The 17,181-nt window shown below is 43.3% G+C and overlaps 1 protein-coding gene and 1 long non-coding RNA gene across 2 annotated transcripts; both read right to left on the reverse strand.

Annotated features, from left to right (window-relative positions):
• Positions 1–3,099: 3,099 nt before the first annotated feature.
• On the reverse strand, positions 3,100–9,915 carry LOC133924851 (protein S-acyltransferase 21-like). Its single transcript, XM_062370580.1, has 10 exons — positions 9,571–9,915; positions 7,534–7,647; positions 7,342–7,444; positions 7,048–7,238; positions 6,388–6,456; positions 6,211–6,282; positions 5,928–6,056; positions 5,187–5,267; positions 4,880–5,071; positions 3,100–4,577 (listed from the first exon to the last, which is right to left on the reverse strand). The coding sequence occupies exons 1-10, from the start codon at positions 9,613–9,615 to the stop codon at positions 3,729–3,731; spliced, it is 1,845 nt and encodes a 614-aa protein (XP_062226564.1). The 5' UTR covers positions 9,616–9,915; the 3' UTR covers positions 3,100–3,728.
• Positions 9,916–12,350: 2,435 nt separating this feature from the next.
• Positions 12,351–14,752, reverse strand: LOC133924852 (uncharacterized). The gene is made up of 2 exons (XR_009910853.1): positions 13,819–14,752; positions 12,351–13,587 (listed from the first exon to the last, which is right to left on the reverse strand). It is a non-coding gene; the product is annotated as an uncharacterized LOC133924852 (long non-coding RNA).
• Between the last annotated feature and the right edge of the window lie 2,429 nt (positions 14,753–17,181).

The raw sequence follows: 17,181 nt of genomic DNA on the forward strand, positions 1-17,181 counted from the left end.
TAATTAATTTAATGTATTTAACATTAATAATTTTATAAATAAAGTTGAATTGTCGATTTGCTGGAGACGTAGATAACCAGGACAAGGAAATATAAGGATCGAGGTTGAGATGTTGATGCTCACAATACAAGAATGATAACATTGTGCGATCACAAGCTACCTGCATTTGTAAAAACTAGATAGAATGGCGTGCGTTGCTGCGTCCGTCTCGAATAAATATAATGCTGAAATGTTGTGTGATTTGTAAGTTGTAATTTAAAAGGTACAATCGGTCTTTTTTTTTACAGCCACACTCATTGAAATGTTGCGATTGTAGTTTTTTCTATTTAATATGTCAAGGTCTATGGATCAATTATGTTTTTTTTTCTATCAGGTATTTATGTGTCAAGCTGTTAAATTGACAGTGGTGTAATTTTTTTTATCGAATTTGTTTTTCTTTGTCATTGTTGTTTTTTAAGTACGAATCATCAATGGTGAGGGAAGCGGAGATCCATAATTTTTTTTTATCTAATTTTGGGCCGGCGGCTAGATTTTATCTGGTTCCACGTGTATGAGGTAATAAATGAGAGAAGTATTAATGTAATTTTCTTTTCCAAAAAATTCTAGAAAATATCGAAATGAATATTAGTTACATTAATAAATTAGCTAAAAATCTAAAATGCAAAGAAAAATATCTAAAACTCAAAAAAAATATCAAACAATTTTTTTTAGGTTAGTATTACTTTTACCTACATGTTAAAACTATGTGCATACATAAAAGTACTATTGTTTTCTCTATAATTAATTTAATGTGTTTAACATTAATAATTTTATAAATAAATATTGAAATATACAAAATTTGTGAATTTAATTTTTTAGTCTTTTTTTATCGTGCTCTATACAACAAAATAAAAATGGGCGCGGTGTACGCGCGCCAATCAGTCTAGTATGTTCAGTAAGAAGGAAAATTATCTTTCCAACGACTAAGATGTTTATGTGTAAAGAAATACCTCCTCGTTTTAGAAATTATAAAACTTTAGGCAACTATTGGGTAAAGATGGTGGGCTCTTATCTGATCTAGGACTTGAAAAATCTCGGTGTATAGATTAACAGTAGTAGCTAGACAATGTTCATTAGAGAGAACCAAGCGGCAATAGGATAAGTACCAGTTTAATATTTCTAATCCTAACTTAAATTCAAATAGAATTTAGTTTTGCAAGAAACTATTGTTCTCTCCTATTGGAGATCAAGTTTGTGATGGTTTTTTCTTATATTGGCGATCAAGGTCCTTACGGTGTATTCTTCTATTGGTGATAAAAGGTAACCTAAGAATTTCACGTGCAATGGCTCGTATGTGTTCTTTTCTTGTGCGACACAATTATCCTTTTATGGCAAATTTAAGTACACTTCAGTTTTGCGAGAAAACTGAATTGTCCGTTTCTAGATTGCTCCCTCCTATTAGCTATCAAGGCCCTTACAATTTGTTACCCTATTGGCGAAAAAAGAAGATAAAATGACTCCACGTGCAATGGCTGGCGTGCGTTCTTTTCTTCCGCAGCCCGAAACACTTAGGTTCTCTTTGGAACCCATAATTCTTAAAACAAAGAAATAGAAGAAAAACACATGATTGGAATGCTCTAGCACCTTGAATCCTATGGAATTGAAAAACACAGAAAAAGTGTAGAAATGACCGTTTGGATGGAACGCAGGAAAAAACATAGGAATCGGATGAGAGAAACACAAAAGAAATTTTCTATGAGGTTGGACCTCATGCTACAATTCTTCTAAAATTCTTATGAAAAAGTTATTCCATAGGATTTTCATAGGAATTTGACAAGTTCATTCCTTTGTTGTAAAGAATCTTTATAGGAAAAATTCCAAAGGATTAAAATCCTTCAAAATTCTTATTGAAAGTCCTACGATCTAAGGAGGCCTTGACAGTAGCACCCGAGTCTGGTACAATGGGCTTCCTCTCTCTCAGTAGGGAGATGTCAATGCGCTCTTTCGGCCCGGGCCGGACCATGTGCGCGCGGTGCACCCAAATCCCAGACGGGTTGCACGTCAGGGTCAGGCCCCGCGCTTCGGTTGCAAGCTTTCCGCTTCCATCCGGGGTGGCCGGTGCGGTGCGCTGATCCCGGCCTGCCCTCTGCGTCGTCCGTTTCGAGCCAGCCGCAGGCGGGGTGAAAAGGTTACCAACCGGCAAGGCGCTGCTGCTCCCAACGTTGCTTGCGTGGCAAGGGGAATACTGCTGCTTTCGTGCCGAAACCTGGAGGGGAAATACGTGGAGGGACCAGCCAAAAGGCGACGTGGGAAGACGGGAAGAGACCGGTGCTGCATGCTGCGGGCGGGAGGTCCGGGCACCATGTGATGTGTGGTCCGGGAGCCGATCTTTAACGCCGGCGCCGGTGAAAGTCGTGGGAGGTGTCGTCCGAAGGTGGCATTCGCCCGTCACGCCGTTCGCGTGGAGTGGCCGGTTCAGAGGATGGTTCTCGAACTTGCTCTTGATGCAGGGCACCACCGACCCTGCAATCTTGTCCTAAAACAGCCTGCTACTTGATAGGGTATTTGGATCCAAATCAATAGGATTTTAACTGAAGATTGAACCAAGCCAAAAAAATATATATATTTCCAGTCCAGCATGAAACAGCATGATCACCATGCAAGAGTTCGCACTGGCCTCCTGGATATATGAGACGTCGTGACACAACGTGCACGATTCAGTGCGTGGGTTCAGAAAACAGGAGCGTCTTTATGCCGTTTTTGCGGTAGCCGGGCACGATCTGTTGACGCACCATACTTCCTGCGCTGACGCCTGTTGCTCCTGCACACTAAAACCTTTGGTATGCGGCGCACGGCACGCGGAGAGGAATGATTTCCAGGCACATTTTGAGCGATGCGTGTACACCCGAGAGGCTCGAAATGGCCACAAAAAAGGTTGCACGGAGACGGGGATATTCTGCCTGCCCCCTTCACTTCAAATGGCGCTCAGGAATTAGCATGGCTCCGAAATGCAGCGCAGCCGGGTCCATCAGGAAGAAGCATTCGATTAGTTAGTTCTTCACTTCCACCATAAGGGAATAATATCATCGCGGATCCACGGACGTCTTTGTCACATTTAGCAGATGACAAGTACCGGCACTTTTTATCCGAGAGTGGCTTGTGTTGACGGGGCCCAATATCGCGGAGTCACCACCACCCACTCGATTATTCCTCATGGATTGCATGAGTTCCCTCAGAAAGTAGTACAAAAGTGGGCGTAAAATATGATAGCAGCCACCCAGGTGAACCCGCGGACAGTCCAGTAGGCAAGTGCACAACGCCCTCATGTGGATCTGAGATAGCTTGTACAGTTGACATATAGCAAAGGATTATCCACACATCGAATAGATAATCCACCAGGAAATCGGATAGGGAAAATGAACCAGATTTGCGTGCAAGTGCTCTGACAGTTGAAGTTATCGTCTTATTTTGAGGCCAGCCAGGTGAAGCTAACAATGTTATCCAACTCCTCAAGCATGCTAATCCTGTAATGTGGCAACACTTTCTTCTTCACCCATTCCAAGCAAAAGAGACTTGAATGATTTCTGTGTTAAGGTTGCCAGTGTGCCTAAATTGATCTCAATTTGTAACTACGGGATTTTAAAATCATGACCTACAATCTGTCAGATGTCAAAGCTAACAACTATACATTAAATAGCCAAACAGAGAAACATGCGTTTCAGAAGACTACTCCGAAAATGCAATTTATTTCACGGTAACCTAGAGAGCTGATCTTTCTGGGGGTCACTGGGAACGAACACAGGGAACTGGTGTGGCCGAGGTCCGCCAGACCGTTGGCTTGAACCGCCAGGATCTCTGAAACTTCTTGCTGCAGGATCTGCCATCAGAGGTCCACCGAAGAATATAGACTGCCCAGTGTATAGAAGGTCCGGACGGCCTAAGTGAGAGCTGAACCCCTGGTTTGCCTGTGCAGACACGAACCTGCCAGCTTCCTGATCCCAGTAAACAGATGATCGAGAAGATCTCTCTGTGTTTGGTGGCACGTCAAACCTCCTTGTATTGTGGGCTTCTGTGACGAACGATTCATTGACCCCACTTGCTTTTGCAGAGAATGGCGACCTGTTTGCTGATGTCTGATAGATTGGGTTGAAATGCTTTGCGGGATGGTGCTCGGCTATAGGTGGAGTCCACGAGTTGCTCTGGAAGCTGCTTGGTGTCTGGGGGTACAGCTCAATGTCATCTGCACTTGCTCTGCTGGGTGGATAAGAGGACTTGTACTGCGAATTCCCACCAGAGCGAGCATATATGTGGTGTCCAGTATCAGCACTTATGACACTGCTTCTGCTGCTGTGGTTATCACTGGAGCACCGGTCTGCCTCATATTGTGCACGAGTATTGATCGGTTTCAGCACGGATGAAGAGGCTCTGGCTTTTGCTGCCGCTTTCATGGCCTCATTTGAATCCAGCTTCGCAAGCTTCCACGCACTAATGCGGACTGGGCGTTTAGGATGGTTTTTGGCTCTTTCAGTTGGGTCTGTGGTATCAGGATCAACAGTTGAAGGAACTCGTCCAGGTTCCAGGTGTGGGATGATTTCATCCTGTAATGTGATGCAGACAGGATCAAATATATGCAGGATGATCCACTCATAAGGAAGAGATTGGTTCAACTTAGAAATGAAGACAACTTCGACAGGCAGCACATGAATCATTTTGGTAGATCATCTTTAGATAGTGCTGCAAATTTATGATAAGGTTTGTTGAAGTGGAAAGCAGCCTTCATTCAAGGAAGCAAACTGCACAGCAAATAGTGGTGCCTCCAATGATAGAAAACATAAACACAAGACAATAACTCTCAGGAAAGTTGACATGACCCAGAAGTATCACTGGATAAGATTTATACCTGGTCGATGAAGATGCGTGGGGGAGTGCACCATGCGCCTTTGTAGTGACGTGCGAATGAGCTCCCACTAAAAGCAGTTGGTGCAGAACTCATTGGAGAAGATGGCAAGCTTTGCTGGTCATCATTGACAGAGGGTCCAGGAGGTTCGCTCTGAGCTCTCATTGCCACAACATACTCATAAGTTGTGATGCCCTGCAAAAAGTAGGACAAACAATTTATCAAACTCACATATTACCATATTACATTCGTGGACAAGACCCGAGAAATTGGGACACGAATAATGGCAAGTGATAACAAAGTGACCAACCTTCCGGATTAGTATCATATGGAAGAAAAACAGCTCTCCTAGCGGTACTGAAGCAAGTATTGAAAGAGCTGTACCCAGGGCCTGAAGTCAGAAGTTTTTGTTAACATTGAGTTAATTTACTAGCCATACAATGTAACATACTTCATAAATGATTACTATTGAAGAGTCATTACTGTTTGAAGGATAACAAGGCCAATTCAATTTTGACTACGTACAGTACTGCCCAATATGATATCATCTTCTTCGGCTATGATAATCTTTATCTATTCTTAGTGCGTGTGTACATATTTGGCATGGACCTTGTATTTCCAGCTAAGAGCCAGACCTTGATAGACTAATGACTAAGCATATTGGTTTGTTTAGACAAAGAATAATACTGTGATTTGCAGCAGACTAGCAGTTTTTTAATACACTTGGCATTGGCTGCGTTTGCTCACGGTTTCTGCTCCATAAAATTAGCAATTCCTTACGTTCACCTCCTGTCCTCCTGATAAGATTTACTCTTTTCATACTAAGTTGTATTGAACATTATTTTGTCCTACTCAACAGCCTAATTACGGAAAATGTACCTAATTTGATTATGCATGTACAAGGACCCCAAACTGGCAATGATAGAAATTGCAAAGTCACTCAAGCTTAATAAGATGTACATGAAAACTACTGCAACTACATCACAGAAAATCCCACCTTGTAAAGAGAAACTAAACTAAAAAAAACAAAAAAAAACCGATTGACACTTACCACAATGACTGCAAAGGGTGCTCGTGAAAGGCCATAGCCCAGCTTTTCCCCAATCTGATCTTCTATGGCTGTTTTATCAGTGAAGCAACGAACGAAAACAGCAATACCCACTCCACACTCAACGGCAAGCTTTACGCATTTAAGATAATGAACAATCACAATTAGAAACATAAGAAATACTTTTGGAATATCAAATCCACACTCAACTAATGCTTATCAGCATTCGAAAGAATATAAATGTTGACAATTAGAAATATTAGCACTCTATGATTTGTAAACATACCCAAGCAAGACTCACAGCCATCAGGCACAAAAATGTGATATAGTTTTTTCTTCCGACACAGTTGTTCAGCCACTGCATCAAAAGGTAAAACAAGTTTCATAGCTAAGAAATACAAATCAACAAAAAATAGAAAAAGGGACGAAAAATAAATGAACCAGAGAAGATTCAATATGATACCCGGCAGTGATGATCAAACCCATCAACGCACTTGTCACAACTTCGACAGTGTTTACTATGTTTGCGCACCTATATCAGAACACAAAGGAAAGGAAACTGGGTATCAACTGAAAAGTTTGGGTTGATAGCATCTGTCCAAACATAAAACGCACTGAAGATGAATAAAAAAAAAAGCCAGCATCGCTGCAAATGAAGATGTCAAATGTTGGCTTTGCAAAAAGAAAAAGAAACATTAAGAGAAGCATTATATAGTTGTGAAAATCTATAAAGGAGTCATTTGCTTAAAAAAAATCTTAGTTGCATTAAAAAATTTCTATCTTGTATTGCAACTGTGATGACATTCCACGTAGTGCCATACTTTGAGAGTATCTGGCACTACATGAATACTTTGAGAGTATCTGGCACTACATGAATACAAAAGATCGATAATTTTTTTTCCGATGCCCCAACTCTTAGCATCTGTTATGCTGCAACCAACAGTTTTAGTTCTCAGTACATGAATACTTAACAAATTGGTAAACTACAAGCAAAGAGTGCAAGCATTTGCAGTACGACCATATTTCATAATATTACTGTGGGTAGGAAAAGGAGAAATTGTGTTGGGACTCAAAGTATGGCATACTCTGCACACCGCATAGGGTTGGAGATGAGCATAAGTACCTCCGCGTTGCAAAGGGTGCAAAAGAGTGCCTCTTCACCATAGTCCTCTTGCTGGTTAGCTTCATCCACTTTCCGACAGTCCTCTATTGTAAAAATAGCACAACAAAAACAAACCCCTCCTAAGCATGGTTTATGCTTTTGGATATCCTCGCCATTTCTCAATCCTGATTTTCCAGCTTCATCTTGAGTGTCTACATTTGTTTTTAACCAGATGCTGCATTAGTAACTCAAGTGCTAGAACTCAATGAATTGAGTTGAATTTAGATAGAGCATCATCTATTAATCCAGATATACCTTCTGATTTATATATTAGTGCACCATCCACGGAAATCAGGATGCCAGGATCAGCAGGATCAATCGCAGTACATCTAACATATAGAATCAGCACTGATAAAGCCTGACATAACAGAAAATGAATATCAAAACACTTACCAGATGAAATGTACTCAGGTGGTCAATTCAACCATGGGGTGGGTGGAATCGTACCAGAAAACTATAAACACCCACAGCAATATATTGGTACAAGGCCTTCCCAATAAACGGTGAGAAGAAAGCATAGAACGCTATACAAAGCAAGAAGAACACTGTAATAGCTACCACCTGAAAAAAAAAATTAAAAAATGTTATTCATACTCTCCCATAGTTTAATAACCAAGAGGTAAGGATGGACCACTTGCAACGACAGCAGTATAGGAGGAAGTACAAATGCAATGAAGAGGACACAAATTCAGCAGAAACAGAAGGCCAAGACTCCCATGGTACATAACGATCCCTCTATCTGGAACAAGATATTACTAAGATATATTTCTTAAACAGGAGCTTATGAGCATGTCATGCTTACACTGTCAAATTTACAAGTGAAAACTTAAAAAATTAATCGCGTCCAAGAAAACTTAACTCTTAGATAAGGCAATCACAGTAGAAAAAAAAAATTCAAACTTCTAAAAGATACTCATTGAATCTCAGAAAACCTTTCCCACTTTGCTTGATTTTCATAACCGAATCTGAACTTCAATGAGGAAGGGCAGATAAAGGTAAGCAGAATAAATTGGTCTGCACACGGACCCGAGCTATTGCTAACTGAATGTTCTCTGGAAAGAATGGAACACCTACTCGATAGCATCACATAATAGACAGTTTTACCTAAGAAAACTACACTCAAGAAACAGATCCACTTCTTCCTCCGAGAAATCTGGTCAGAAGCCAAAACTCACTGAGAAATATCAAAATTGTTTACTTTTGTATGTAGTTCCAATACGGTCTCCCATTCAAAAAACAAAGTTCCTATTACACGGATAATTTACACTTCAAAAATGCTTGGCCGCTAACTAATCAGTAGTCACTACTCCCCCATCTGTTGTGATCTCACCAGGATACCATTGGTCTGTGATATCGCACCAACAAAATTACAATACTACAGTTCTGCAATGAATCCAGAAAAGGCTTGGTAGCAACGCACTCAACAGAGCACCCAAAGCTAGTAGCTCGGATTTGACGCTAAATATCCAAGACATTAAGAATAGAACATGGTAAACCCACCGTGACAGTCAAATTCAATAATAAATTGATTCATTTTGCTAATTAAATGCAGCAGATTTGATTTCACTGCATCTGGCTTTTAGCACAAGCAACTATTACTTGATTGAGACAGTGACATAAAGCTAGGAAACACAGCAACCTGAAGCTTGCTTTATTGAACAAACATCTAGCAAACAGGGCACAAACAACATAAACAACAAAGTGCAAGAAGACAAGGACCAGATCCAGATGAACGACGCCGAACAGAACACCTCCGTCATTTCAATCACGGAGGTATCCATTCCACTTGGAGAACATGCAAAGGAAAGGAAAGTAACATTATGCATCTTAACAGTAAGCCCCCAAAAAAATAGAGTCCACGGAATCATATAAAGCCTGCGGTTTAACACAATGAAACTAAATCAAGTTAGGGAGTCAAAGTGCAAGCAGGAAGGAGACAAAAAGGCGAATAGGGGCCAGCGAAGCCGAACTCCTAGGTCCAATTTCCACATCACATCAGAGACAAAAGAGCGGAAGAGACCAAGAGAAAACCAACAAAAAGTGTCACTTTTATTGGAGAAAGCGAAATGCCAGATCAAAATATAACGCACGAGATTGGAATGTATCGCTGCATAAAATTCAGGTAAAGGTGCTACCAGCGGGGAACCCTTAACAAAATCAAATCCATGTACTATTTCGCGTCAAAACAGTACTATATACTAGAGTCGCGCAGTTGCATCCGAAAAAAAAAGAAAAAAATCGGAGAAAAGGAACTCATCACATCAGATCACGCCAAACTACGATGTCCAGAACATTACTCATCAAAAGTTCAAAACCTAAGCGCATCACGTAACAACAGCACCAGGAAATTTTCGAACTCTACAGTCCGAAACACCGAGAATTTCCCACTTCCGCGGCAAAACGAACAGAACTCGATGAGATCCGCGGGCGCATTGCGCGCCCAAGCACAGACAGAGTGGAGGGTGCGGGAGAAGGCGAGCAGACCTGCAGGGTGTGGGCGGGGAGCTGCCACCCGTGGCGCCGCGCCATGGCGGCTGCCTGCTACGGAGGCGGCGGCGGCGGCGGCGTTGGGAGGTCCCCGGGATCAGCGGCACGGCTGCATTGGGGAGGCGCGAGATCCCGAGCCCGCGGCCGAGGAGAAACCCTTGCGCTCGTGCGGCCTCCCCAGCGCGTGGCTGTGTCAGGCGAGTAGCGAGGACTGGGCACTGGAGGGAGGAGTGGAAGGAAAGAGAGGAAGTGCCGAGGCGGACTGGCGATGGAGGTGGTTTTTCACTGATACGGTCTTGGATTCCTCCTCTTCGGCCGGCTGTCCTCGCCGTCTAATTGGGGGAATTTTTTATATTGTTAAATTCAGAAATTGTAAGTATATGGTCGTTTTGAAATTTTGCAATTTTATATTAGGTAGGGCGACAGGACGGGCATCATGTCTACGTGTCCTACCACGGTGAACAGGTCTCAATACCTGTCATCGGTTTAATCATTAATATATAAAGAATTATATAGGTTGACAAAGAAAGATAGATGTTATTAGATTTATTATGAAATATACTTTCATAATATATAATTTTTTTATTTAAAATGTTATATCTCTATAAAAATTGTTTGTTAAAATGTTACTTATAGATCATATCGATGTCTTAGACATCATATATTTTGAATCGGATGGAGTACCTAAGAATATGGCCTTGCTGGATAAATTGATAATGTACTCAGACAATTTTTTGTTCATACCACTACCAAACTTTGCAATGCCAGCACCAGTTGAAAGCGTTAATATGTCATCTGCATTCCCGCATGTTCTTGGCTGCTGCTTACAAGATTGTCTCCTTTTATTTATTTTTTTCCCGAGCCAAATGCAGCACGATATGTCCTGACTCCTGAGTCTCTTCACTTAGCCTCGTTGTTGTTATCAGGTTGATCTACATTGAGGTTAGTGGTGCATAAAATATCAGATAATATTTTATTTTTTAGTTATACATCATATATATCATGTTTATATCATATCTTCTAACCTAACGAATAGAATACTCGAATCTCTAATCTAAGAAATAGGATATCCAATTATTTTTATTTTAGATCCGTGTCGCTGGTGGTTAAAAAATTATACTCAAACCGTAGATATTCCTGCCTTGTCACTACCGTGGACCTTTGTTTCTGTGCTATATTTGCATATCCAAGTACTCCATCTCCAACACATGGCAGGAGCTTTGGAATTTGCAGCGACGTGACGGTAGAATAATGCAACTGGTGTGGCTGTATTAGCCAAGACAAAATCGCGCGCACAACAATAGGACGAAAAATGATGGGGCGTACTGTGCAGGTTTGCATGATATGAGACTCTGATCGATCGATCAAGCAGTTGACATGCTGGTTTCCTGTGCGCCTGATCAATCTGACATGTCACTCGTGTGGATCAATCAGATGTGTGTTGAATTCGGACGCCGATTTTTTTTTCTCTCTCTCTTTTTGTTTTTTAGGAGAAAGGGTGAACATGGAATCGTCTGCTCCCTTCTCGACTGGTGCGTGTCTTCGTATAATTTCTGCTTCCAAAATATCTGCTGTATAAACTAGTGCAGTGTACACGTGGATGGTTTCGCTTTCGTGCCTAACAAAATGCGAAGGATGACGCCACACTGGTGAAGCTGGCATGTGACACTTCCTGAATCCTGAAAGTATAATCGGGCATGAAGAGCAGAAGATTTCGGTGTTGTTCAGTTCGTTTCATGTCCAGAAGTGCAAGGATTCCGTGTGGTCATTCGGTTGGGGTGTACCTAATTTATTGGCTAACCTGTCCTCTGTTTAGACTTTTCTGGTTAGCTTTCTAGCTCCCTTTTAGAGCGTAGAATTTGTTACAAATTCTGTAGAAAACATTTGGTCGAGATGCGGTATGTACAGCGCATATCGTGCACGATTGACTGTATTCGCTATTCGATGTCCATCATCCAGTTATCAAGAACAGTAGAAGTACATGCATGCATGTACGTCTTTATAGCTAGCCGGTCTATCACAACTTAGGTCAGAGTATACTCTACTAAGATCATCTTCAACCATATTCTTTTCATTTCATTTTTTTTTCGATTCTCTTTCTCATTTTTATTCTCTTTATTTTCTTTCATCTACAACAACTTCCTTTCGAAAGAATTTATTAAAAAAAATAGGAGATAATACCATCCTAAAGGGAATGACCTTAAGAATATCTTTATGACGAAAACTGTGAAAGGAAACTGTTAAAACATTGAAAATGATGAAAATACTTTCAGAATACCTAATGAGTGGCGATGGCGACTTGATTTCCCCAAGAAGAGTTGTGTAGCGAGTGGTTGACGAGCATGAAAAAGGAGACGCGGTGTGTTGTGTGATCATGTTCGCCTCATCTTTTGCTCAAAAATGTGTTTCAGTGTTTGTCCTCATCATGCGCACGCCTCGTCCTCATGTCCACCATGATTCCTGCCATGAAAAGCTGCCGAGTTCATTCGTTCGTTCATGCTGCAATCGAATTCCCGACAGCTTGAGTAGGACAAATCAACAAAGCCAACAGATGAACAGAAGCTAGCTTTGCTGCGGCAAAACGGTATCATTGCAATGCAGCAGGCGCGCCCCGTTAGCCACCGTTCCTGGGACCACGTACGGCCTCCTCGCCGTTCGCGTGCGAGGCCACCGAACGCTCGCTCAACTGCCAATTGCGCGTGGTGCGGTGTGCGCGCGCCTGTCACGTTCCCCACTTGATCCAACACACAAATCACTCACATAGGCACAACGATCAATCCCATTCAAGAGCTCAAAGTCACATATGAGTCAATACTTAAACCAGGTACAAATACGGAGAAGAGGAGTTTAGATTAGGAAGAGCAAACAGACTTGGGAAGAGGGAGAAGAAGACTGGGAACAGAGAAGCAGTAGGGACCGGGAGTAGAAGAAGATAGCAGGAGAACAGGGAAGAAGACCGGAGGAGGAAGAAGGGAAGTCCGTTCTGATATCTTCGATGCCCTCTTGTTGGCGATGCCTCGTGCCTTTATGCCCATAGCCGTCAGCTGGGCCACACGACTCGTTGCAGCCCAAGCCGACCCAAGTCCGTGACATTTCTTCCTTCTTGAGACTCGGCTTGCCCTCAAGCCGATGCCATGAACTGAGCTGGCGACGCCATGGACTGAGCTGTCGACACCGTGAAATGAGCCTCCTAGATCCCAATTCTCACAGGACTCCTGAAAGCTCCCATCACCTCTGCAGGACACCTCCCACTTGGCCACTTGTCTTGCGCCCCTTGAGTGTAGTCGAGCAATGCACTCGCTAACCATCCAATCAGTTCAGCAAGCCATTCAGCTATTTGAAGATTAGACCCTTCGGGCTTTCCTTCCAAAGCAACCACAGTGCGCATGTAATCGCCAGTTATGCCCCATACATCGACCATTGAAGGCTCAGGCATCTGTTCTCCAAGCTCAGACACACTAAAGGTCCCCAGTCCCTCATTGACAGAGCTCACTAGATAATCATTTCCACCAAGCTTCCGCTGCAGTATCATGCATGTTGTACCAACCAAAATCAGCACGAGAGCAAAAGAGATTGGATCACCTAGAGGCGACATCTTCTCCTTGTAGGGCTCTTCAAGTTGATATCCTCATCAGGTAGGAACACGCCTATTTCACTGAATATACCTCAACACAAAGTCCTTGCTTCTGGAACTGTTCAGCAGGATAGCACAATGTAGTGAAGTACTTCCTTATAGCAATGCAGCCATGAGACTTGGAGGAGAAACGATGGATGTGATGAGCAAAAGCACCAAAAGAATTAGTTCCAAACTTCTCCTGCTGCAGAACTCTTTTCATCTTTCTTTTGCCATCCAACAGAAATACTCAATTCAGCACCAAGGACTAGCTGTATATTCCCAACAGCATTTTTAGTTAGCTGGCGAGTCCAGGCTTTTGACAGGTTGATAGATCCATCTCTCAAAGCAACAGCAAGTCCGGAAATTGCTGTAGAATATGGTGAAATTTGACGAAATATCTGCATGCCAATAACATAACGTAGTCTAGTTGTGGTCATAAACTCTATAGAGGAAACTGAAGACAACTGGTGCCAACGCTCAGTGCTTGCTGATGCAGTTCCCGCTAAACTATTGACAACCACATTCCCACCAACTATGACAGTATTTTGCTTGGACACTGACAACTGAACTTTACTAGACATGCCCAGACCAAATGAAAAGATGCAGAAATTCTCAATGGAGGTTAGAACCTTCAGGAAATGGCCAACTTGGTTTGTTGAATCGGCAAGATGTGCTGCCCTTCCCAAGAAGGTGTGCACACCGGTGGCGATGACAACAGCCTCGATTTCACTCTATTTGCATGTGGAGCCAGAGTACACTCCATCACCAGGACCTTTGGGCATAGGCACAGATTCCCCAGTGAGTGCAGACTGATCAATCTTGAGCGGATCAACCTCAAGGAGACGCGCATCGGCCGGGATGATGTTCCCAAGCTTGACACCGATGATGTCTCCTGGCACAAGGATAGCTGATTCCTCCTCGTTCCACTGGCACAAGAAGAGGTACTTCTCCTTAGAGTTGAGGCCACCACCAAAATACAGTTCGAGGCTGTCCTTTCCCGCACCGCACCTACTCAGGAGATCCTCGACAGCGCAGTTCCTACCTTCCCCATACGTCTGGAGCTGCGACTTGGCAGGTTAAAACATCACTTGCAGCTGGAAATGCGAGAGATCGGACCCCGATCGGACGTTGCAGAAGAGGTTAAACACCCGCTGCACCAGGTTCGCCAGCCGAAGCTCCACCGCGATGCCTCCTTCCAGTGACCGTTGCGGCGTAAACAAAGTCGTACCCACCGCTTCGCCCTCCGACTCGACCTGTCCACCGAGCCTGAGGGCCTCACGCATGTCCTTGCCTGTCTCGGGACCGAAGATGATGGGGCGGTCGAAGACGGCGCGGATGAAGAAGCGCATCTGGGCCATGCAGTCATGTTGGTGCTGCGTGGGCGGCGACGCCGGGTAGTCATCGAAGATCTTCGAAGTGGCCACCATGCTCGGACGCTTGATGACATGGTTGAAGCACTTCGTCGAACGGGTGGCGAGCGTCTGCCTGGGAATGGGCTCCGCGCGGGCGAAACATCCTTGAGCAGTTGAGCGACGGAGTGAGGTGGAGGACTGTCACACCCGTGTTCTCTCAAAAGGATTGAAATTATATATATAATAATATCCTTCTTTTTTCTTCTCTCCCCGTAACCTGACGTCGTTCTTGCTTTGCGCTGCGCCGTCCCATCACCGCGAGTCGCAGGCAAACCTCACGCCCCGCGTAGCCGCTTTCATCCCTCCTATAAATATAAACAGTGTCACTTCTTTTTCCCCATCTGCACAGTACCACCTCTCTCCCTCACCTCCATCGCCTCCCTCTCTTCCCTCAGCACTGCCGCCACCATCGCTCTGAAGCCACAGCCGGTGAGCTTCACCGCCTTCCTCTCTCTCCCCCTTTCCCCTCCCAGAGAAAGAGAAACATACCTTAGCCGTCTTGTTTGCCAATGTCGGCCGTCGCTTCTTTGCCGTCGCGTACCGACACCCCCACCAAGGTCGGATCCGGCCACCGCCGCCTCGTTCCACCGGTCAGCGGAGCCCACCGCCGTCCTCCGTCAGCGCGCCGTCGCTGAGCCGAGCCGAGCCGATTCCAAAACCAGAATATTCCAGGAATATTCTCTTATTTTCCTTTTTTCTAATTTTTCTCTCCCGGCAAAATTTTCGAAGCTCTTTTCTCCTCCGTCCTAACTCCGTTTTCGACGATTCTTCCACCGATATTCATCTAAAATTGAGATCTACCCAATCATATCAATTACATAATTTTTGTAATTTAATTATATTTTAATATAATCATTTGATTGATTATTTATGTGTGTGTTTTTGTCGTATGTTGCGATTGTTAGGGGAAAGTGCGTTCGAGGAGGACCTAGAGGATCCGGAGTTTGAAGAAGGAGTGTACGAGGACTTCAACGAAGGTAAGTCCTAGCCCGTTGATCATGTTGATCATATATTTTCAAATACAACCCATAGATCAATTGTTTTAAATTATAGGGATATGCATGCTTAAGTTAATAACTGTAATTTTAAAGAATATGCTAATATAGTTATGACCTAGCTTGTTTATGCCATGCCTTCGTATTGTTACATTTATTCCGTTGAAATCCTAGAAGGTCCCCAACATCAACTATAATGATTCTTTTGATGAATGCTTGTTTACTAGCATGCTTAGGATTGTTTTGCTCAAAAGAAAGAACTAAGATAATTACATATGTTAATCATGCCTTTTCAAAAAAATGTGAAGTGTTGTGTGTTTGGTGTGTGCGCGTGTGAGATTTGTGTTCCTAGAGAACTCTAGTGTATTGTTGACGGGGGGTGAGTAAGGTACCCCACGAAGGTGGGAACTACCTTGGAGCAAGGTTCGCTTTTGTGGTGTTCTTGCTGGGAGATACTTGTCTCGGTAGTATAAGGAGCGATTCGCTGTGACATCCTACCTAGCATCCAGTCGTACAACCATATGACCTGAATGGGTAGGACTTGACCTAACACCTCCAACTTAGTTCAGTACCCACTCGGAGGCCAGTAGTGGCAATAGGGACTAGGAGAAGATTTGGGTAGTACGTAGCCCAACGTCCGGCTGGTGATATTGTTCAGGCTATGTCAGAGCATTGGGATTGCTAAGTGGTCCTTCTCGTGGATCTTCTAAGGCTCCTAGTATCTTAGTGCCCCATAGGTGAATAGTGTGACTACGTTGTAAGGTCATTGCGTCTTGTTATGACAGTTTCATCAGTTGCTAAGGTTGGAGTCTGTGCATATCTTGTGGGTAAAGTGTATAACCTATGCATAGTATTAAACCTATCTGGATAGCCGTGTCTTCGGTCAAGGACATGCTATGGTTCAGTCAAAATGATTAGCTTAGCATTAGTATCTTCTTGGCATGTGAGTGGGCAGTGTGTTCGTGTTTTCAAGAAGGGTTTGCTATGTGCCTTGAATATCTTGGACTGTGTGTCCACCGACAAAAGTAGTATGGGAACTGATGAGATAGAAGTATCTCCCACAGGGCCGACGATCCCCGTAAGATTGACTTATATGTTATCCTAAAAAATACTTTTAAGATAAGTGTTGCAAATTGGACCTTGCATCAAAATTTAGCTTCCTGCCAAATCTAAAGACTCTATAGCCTTATCCTTGATCTACCTATATGCATCTAATGTCCCCTTGAGGTAAGACTTGCTGAGTACCTTATATACTCACTCTTGCTATTTGTGGACTTAGATGATCCAGAGGCCAACTTCATCGAAGAAGAAGATGAAGAATAGAAAAATTGGTTTCGTCTGCACTCAAGTTGCCTAGAGGGCATTGGTTGCTTTTGCGTTATTTTCGTTGTGCTGTGAGGCTTTATTTAATTATGCCCACGGGTCTTTATTGTAATGAACTCTGTGTTGTCCCCTAATATTGTACTTAATCGTTGTATGCATTTGATGTCTACTTCTGTTGGAAATATGTGTGTACCAGCTACTGATCCAGTGACGGGTATGAATTGCACAAGGTGACCCGAAGGAGGGGTCCGACAAGGACGAA

The sequence above is a fragment of the Phragmites australis genome, chromosome 7, assembly GCF_958298935.1.
Source record: "Phragmites australis chromosome 7, lpPhrAust1.1, whole genome shotgun sequence".
NCBI classification, from domain to species: Eukaryota; Viridiplantae; Streptophyta; class Magnoliopsida; order Poales; family Poaceae; genus Phragmites; species Phragmites australis.

Bases quoted from the DNA above. Each gene is read 5' to 3' on its own strand.
- LOC133924851 (XM_062370580.1), bottom strand. From the start codon at position 9,615: ATGGCGCGGCGCCACGGGTGGCAGCTCCCCGCCCACACCCTGCAG. The intron at 7,239-7,341 runs GTATATCTGGAT...AAACAAATGTAG, and splicing joins ACTAATATATAAATCAGAAG to ACACTCAAGATGAAGCTGGA. The intron at 6,457-7,047 runs GTACTTATGCTC...GTTCTGATATAG, and splicing joins GCACCCTTTGCAACGCGGAG to GTGCGCAAACATAGTAAACA.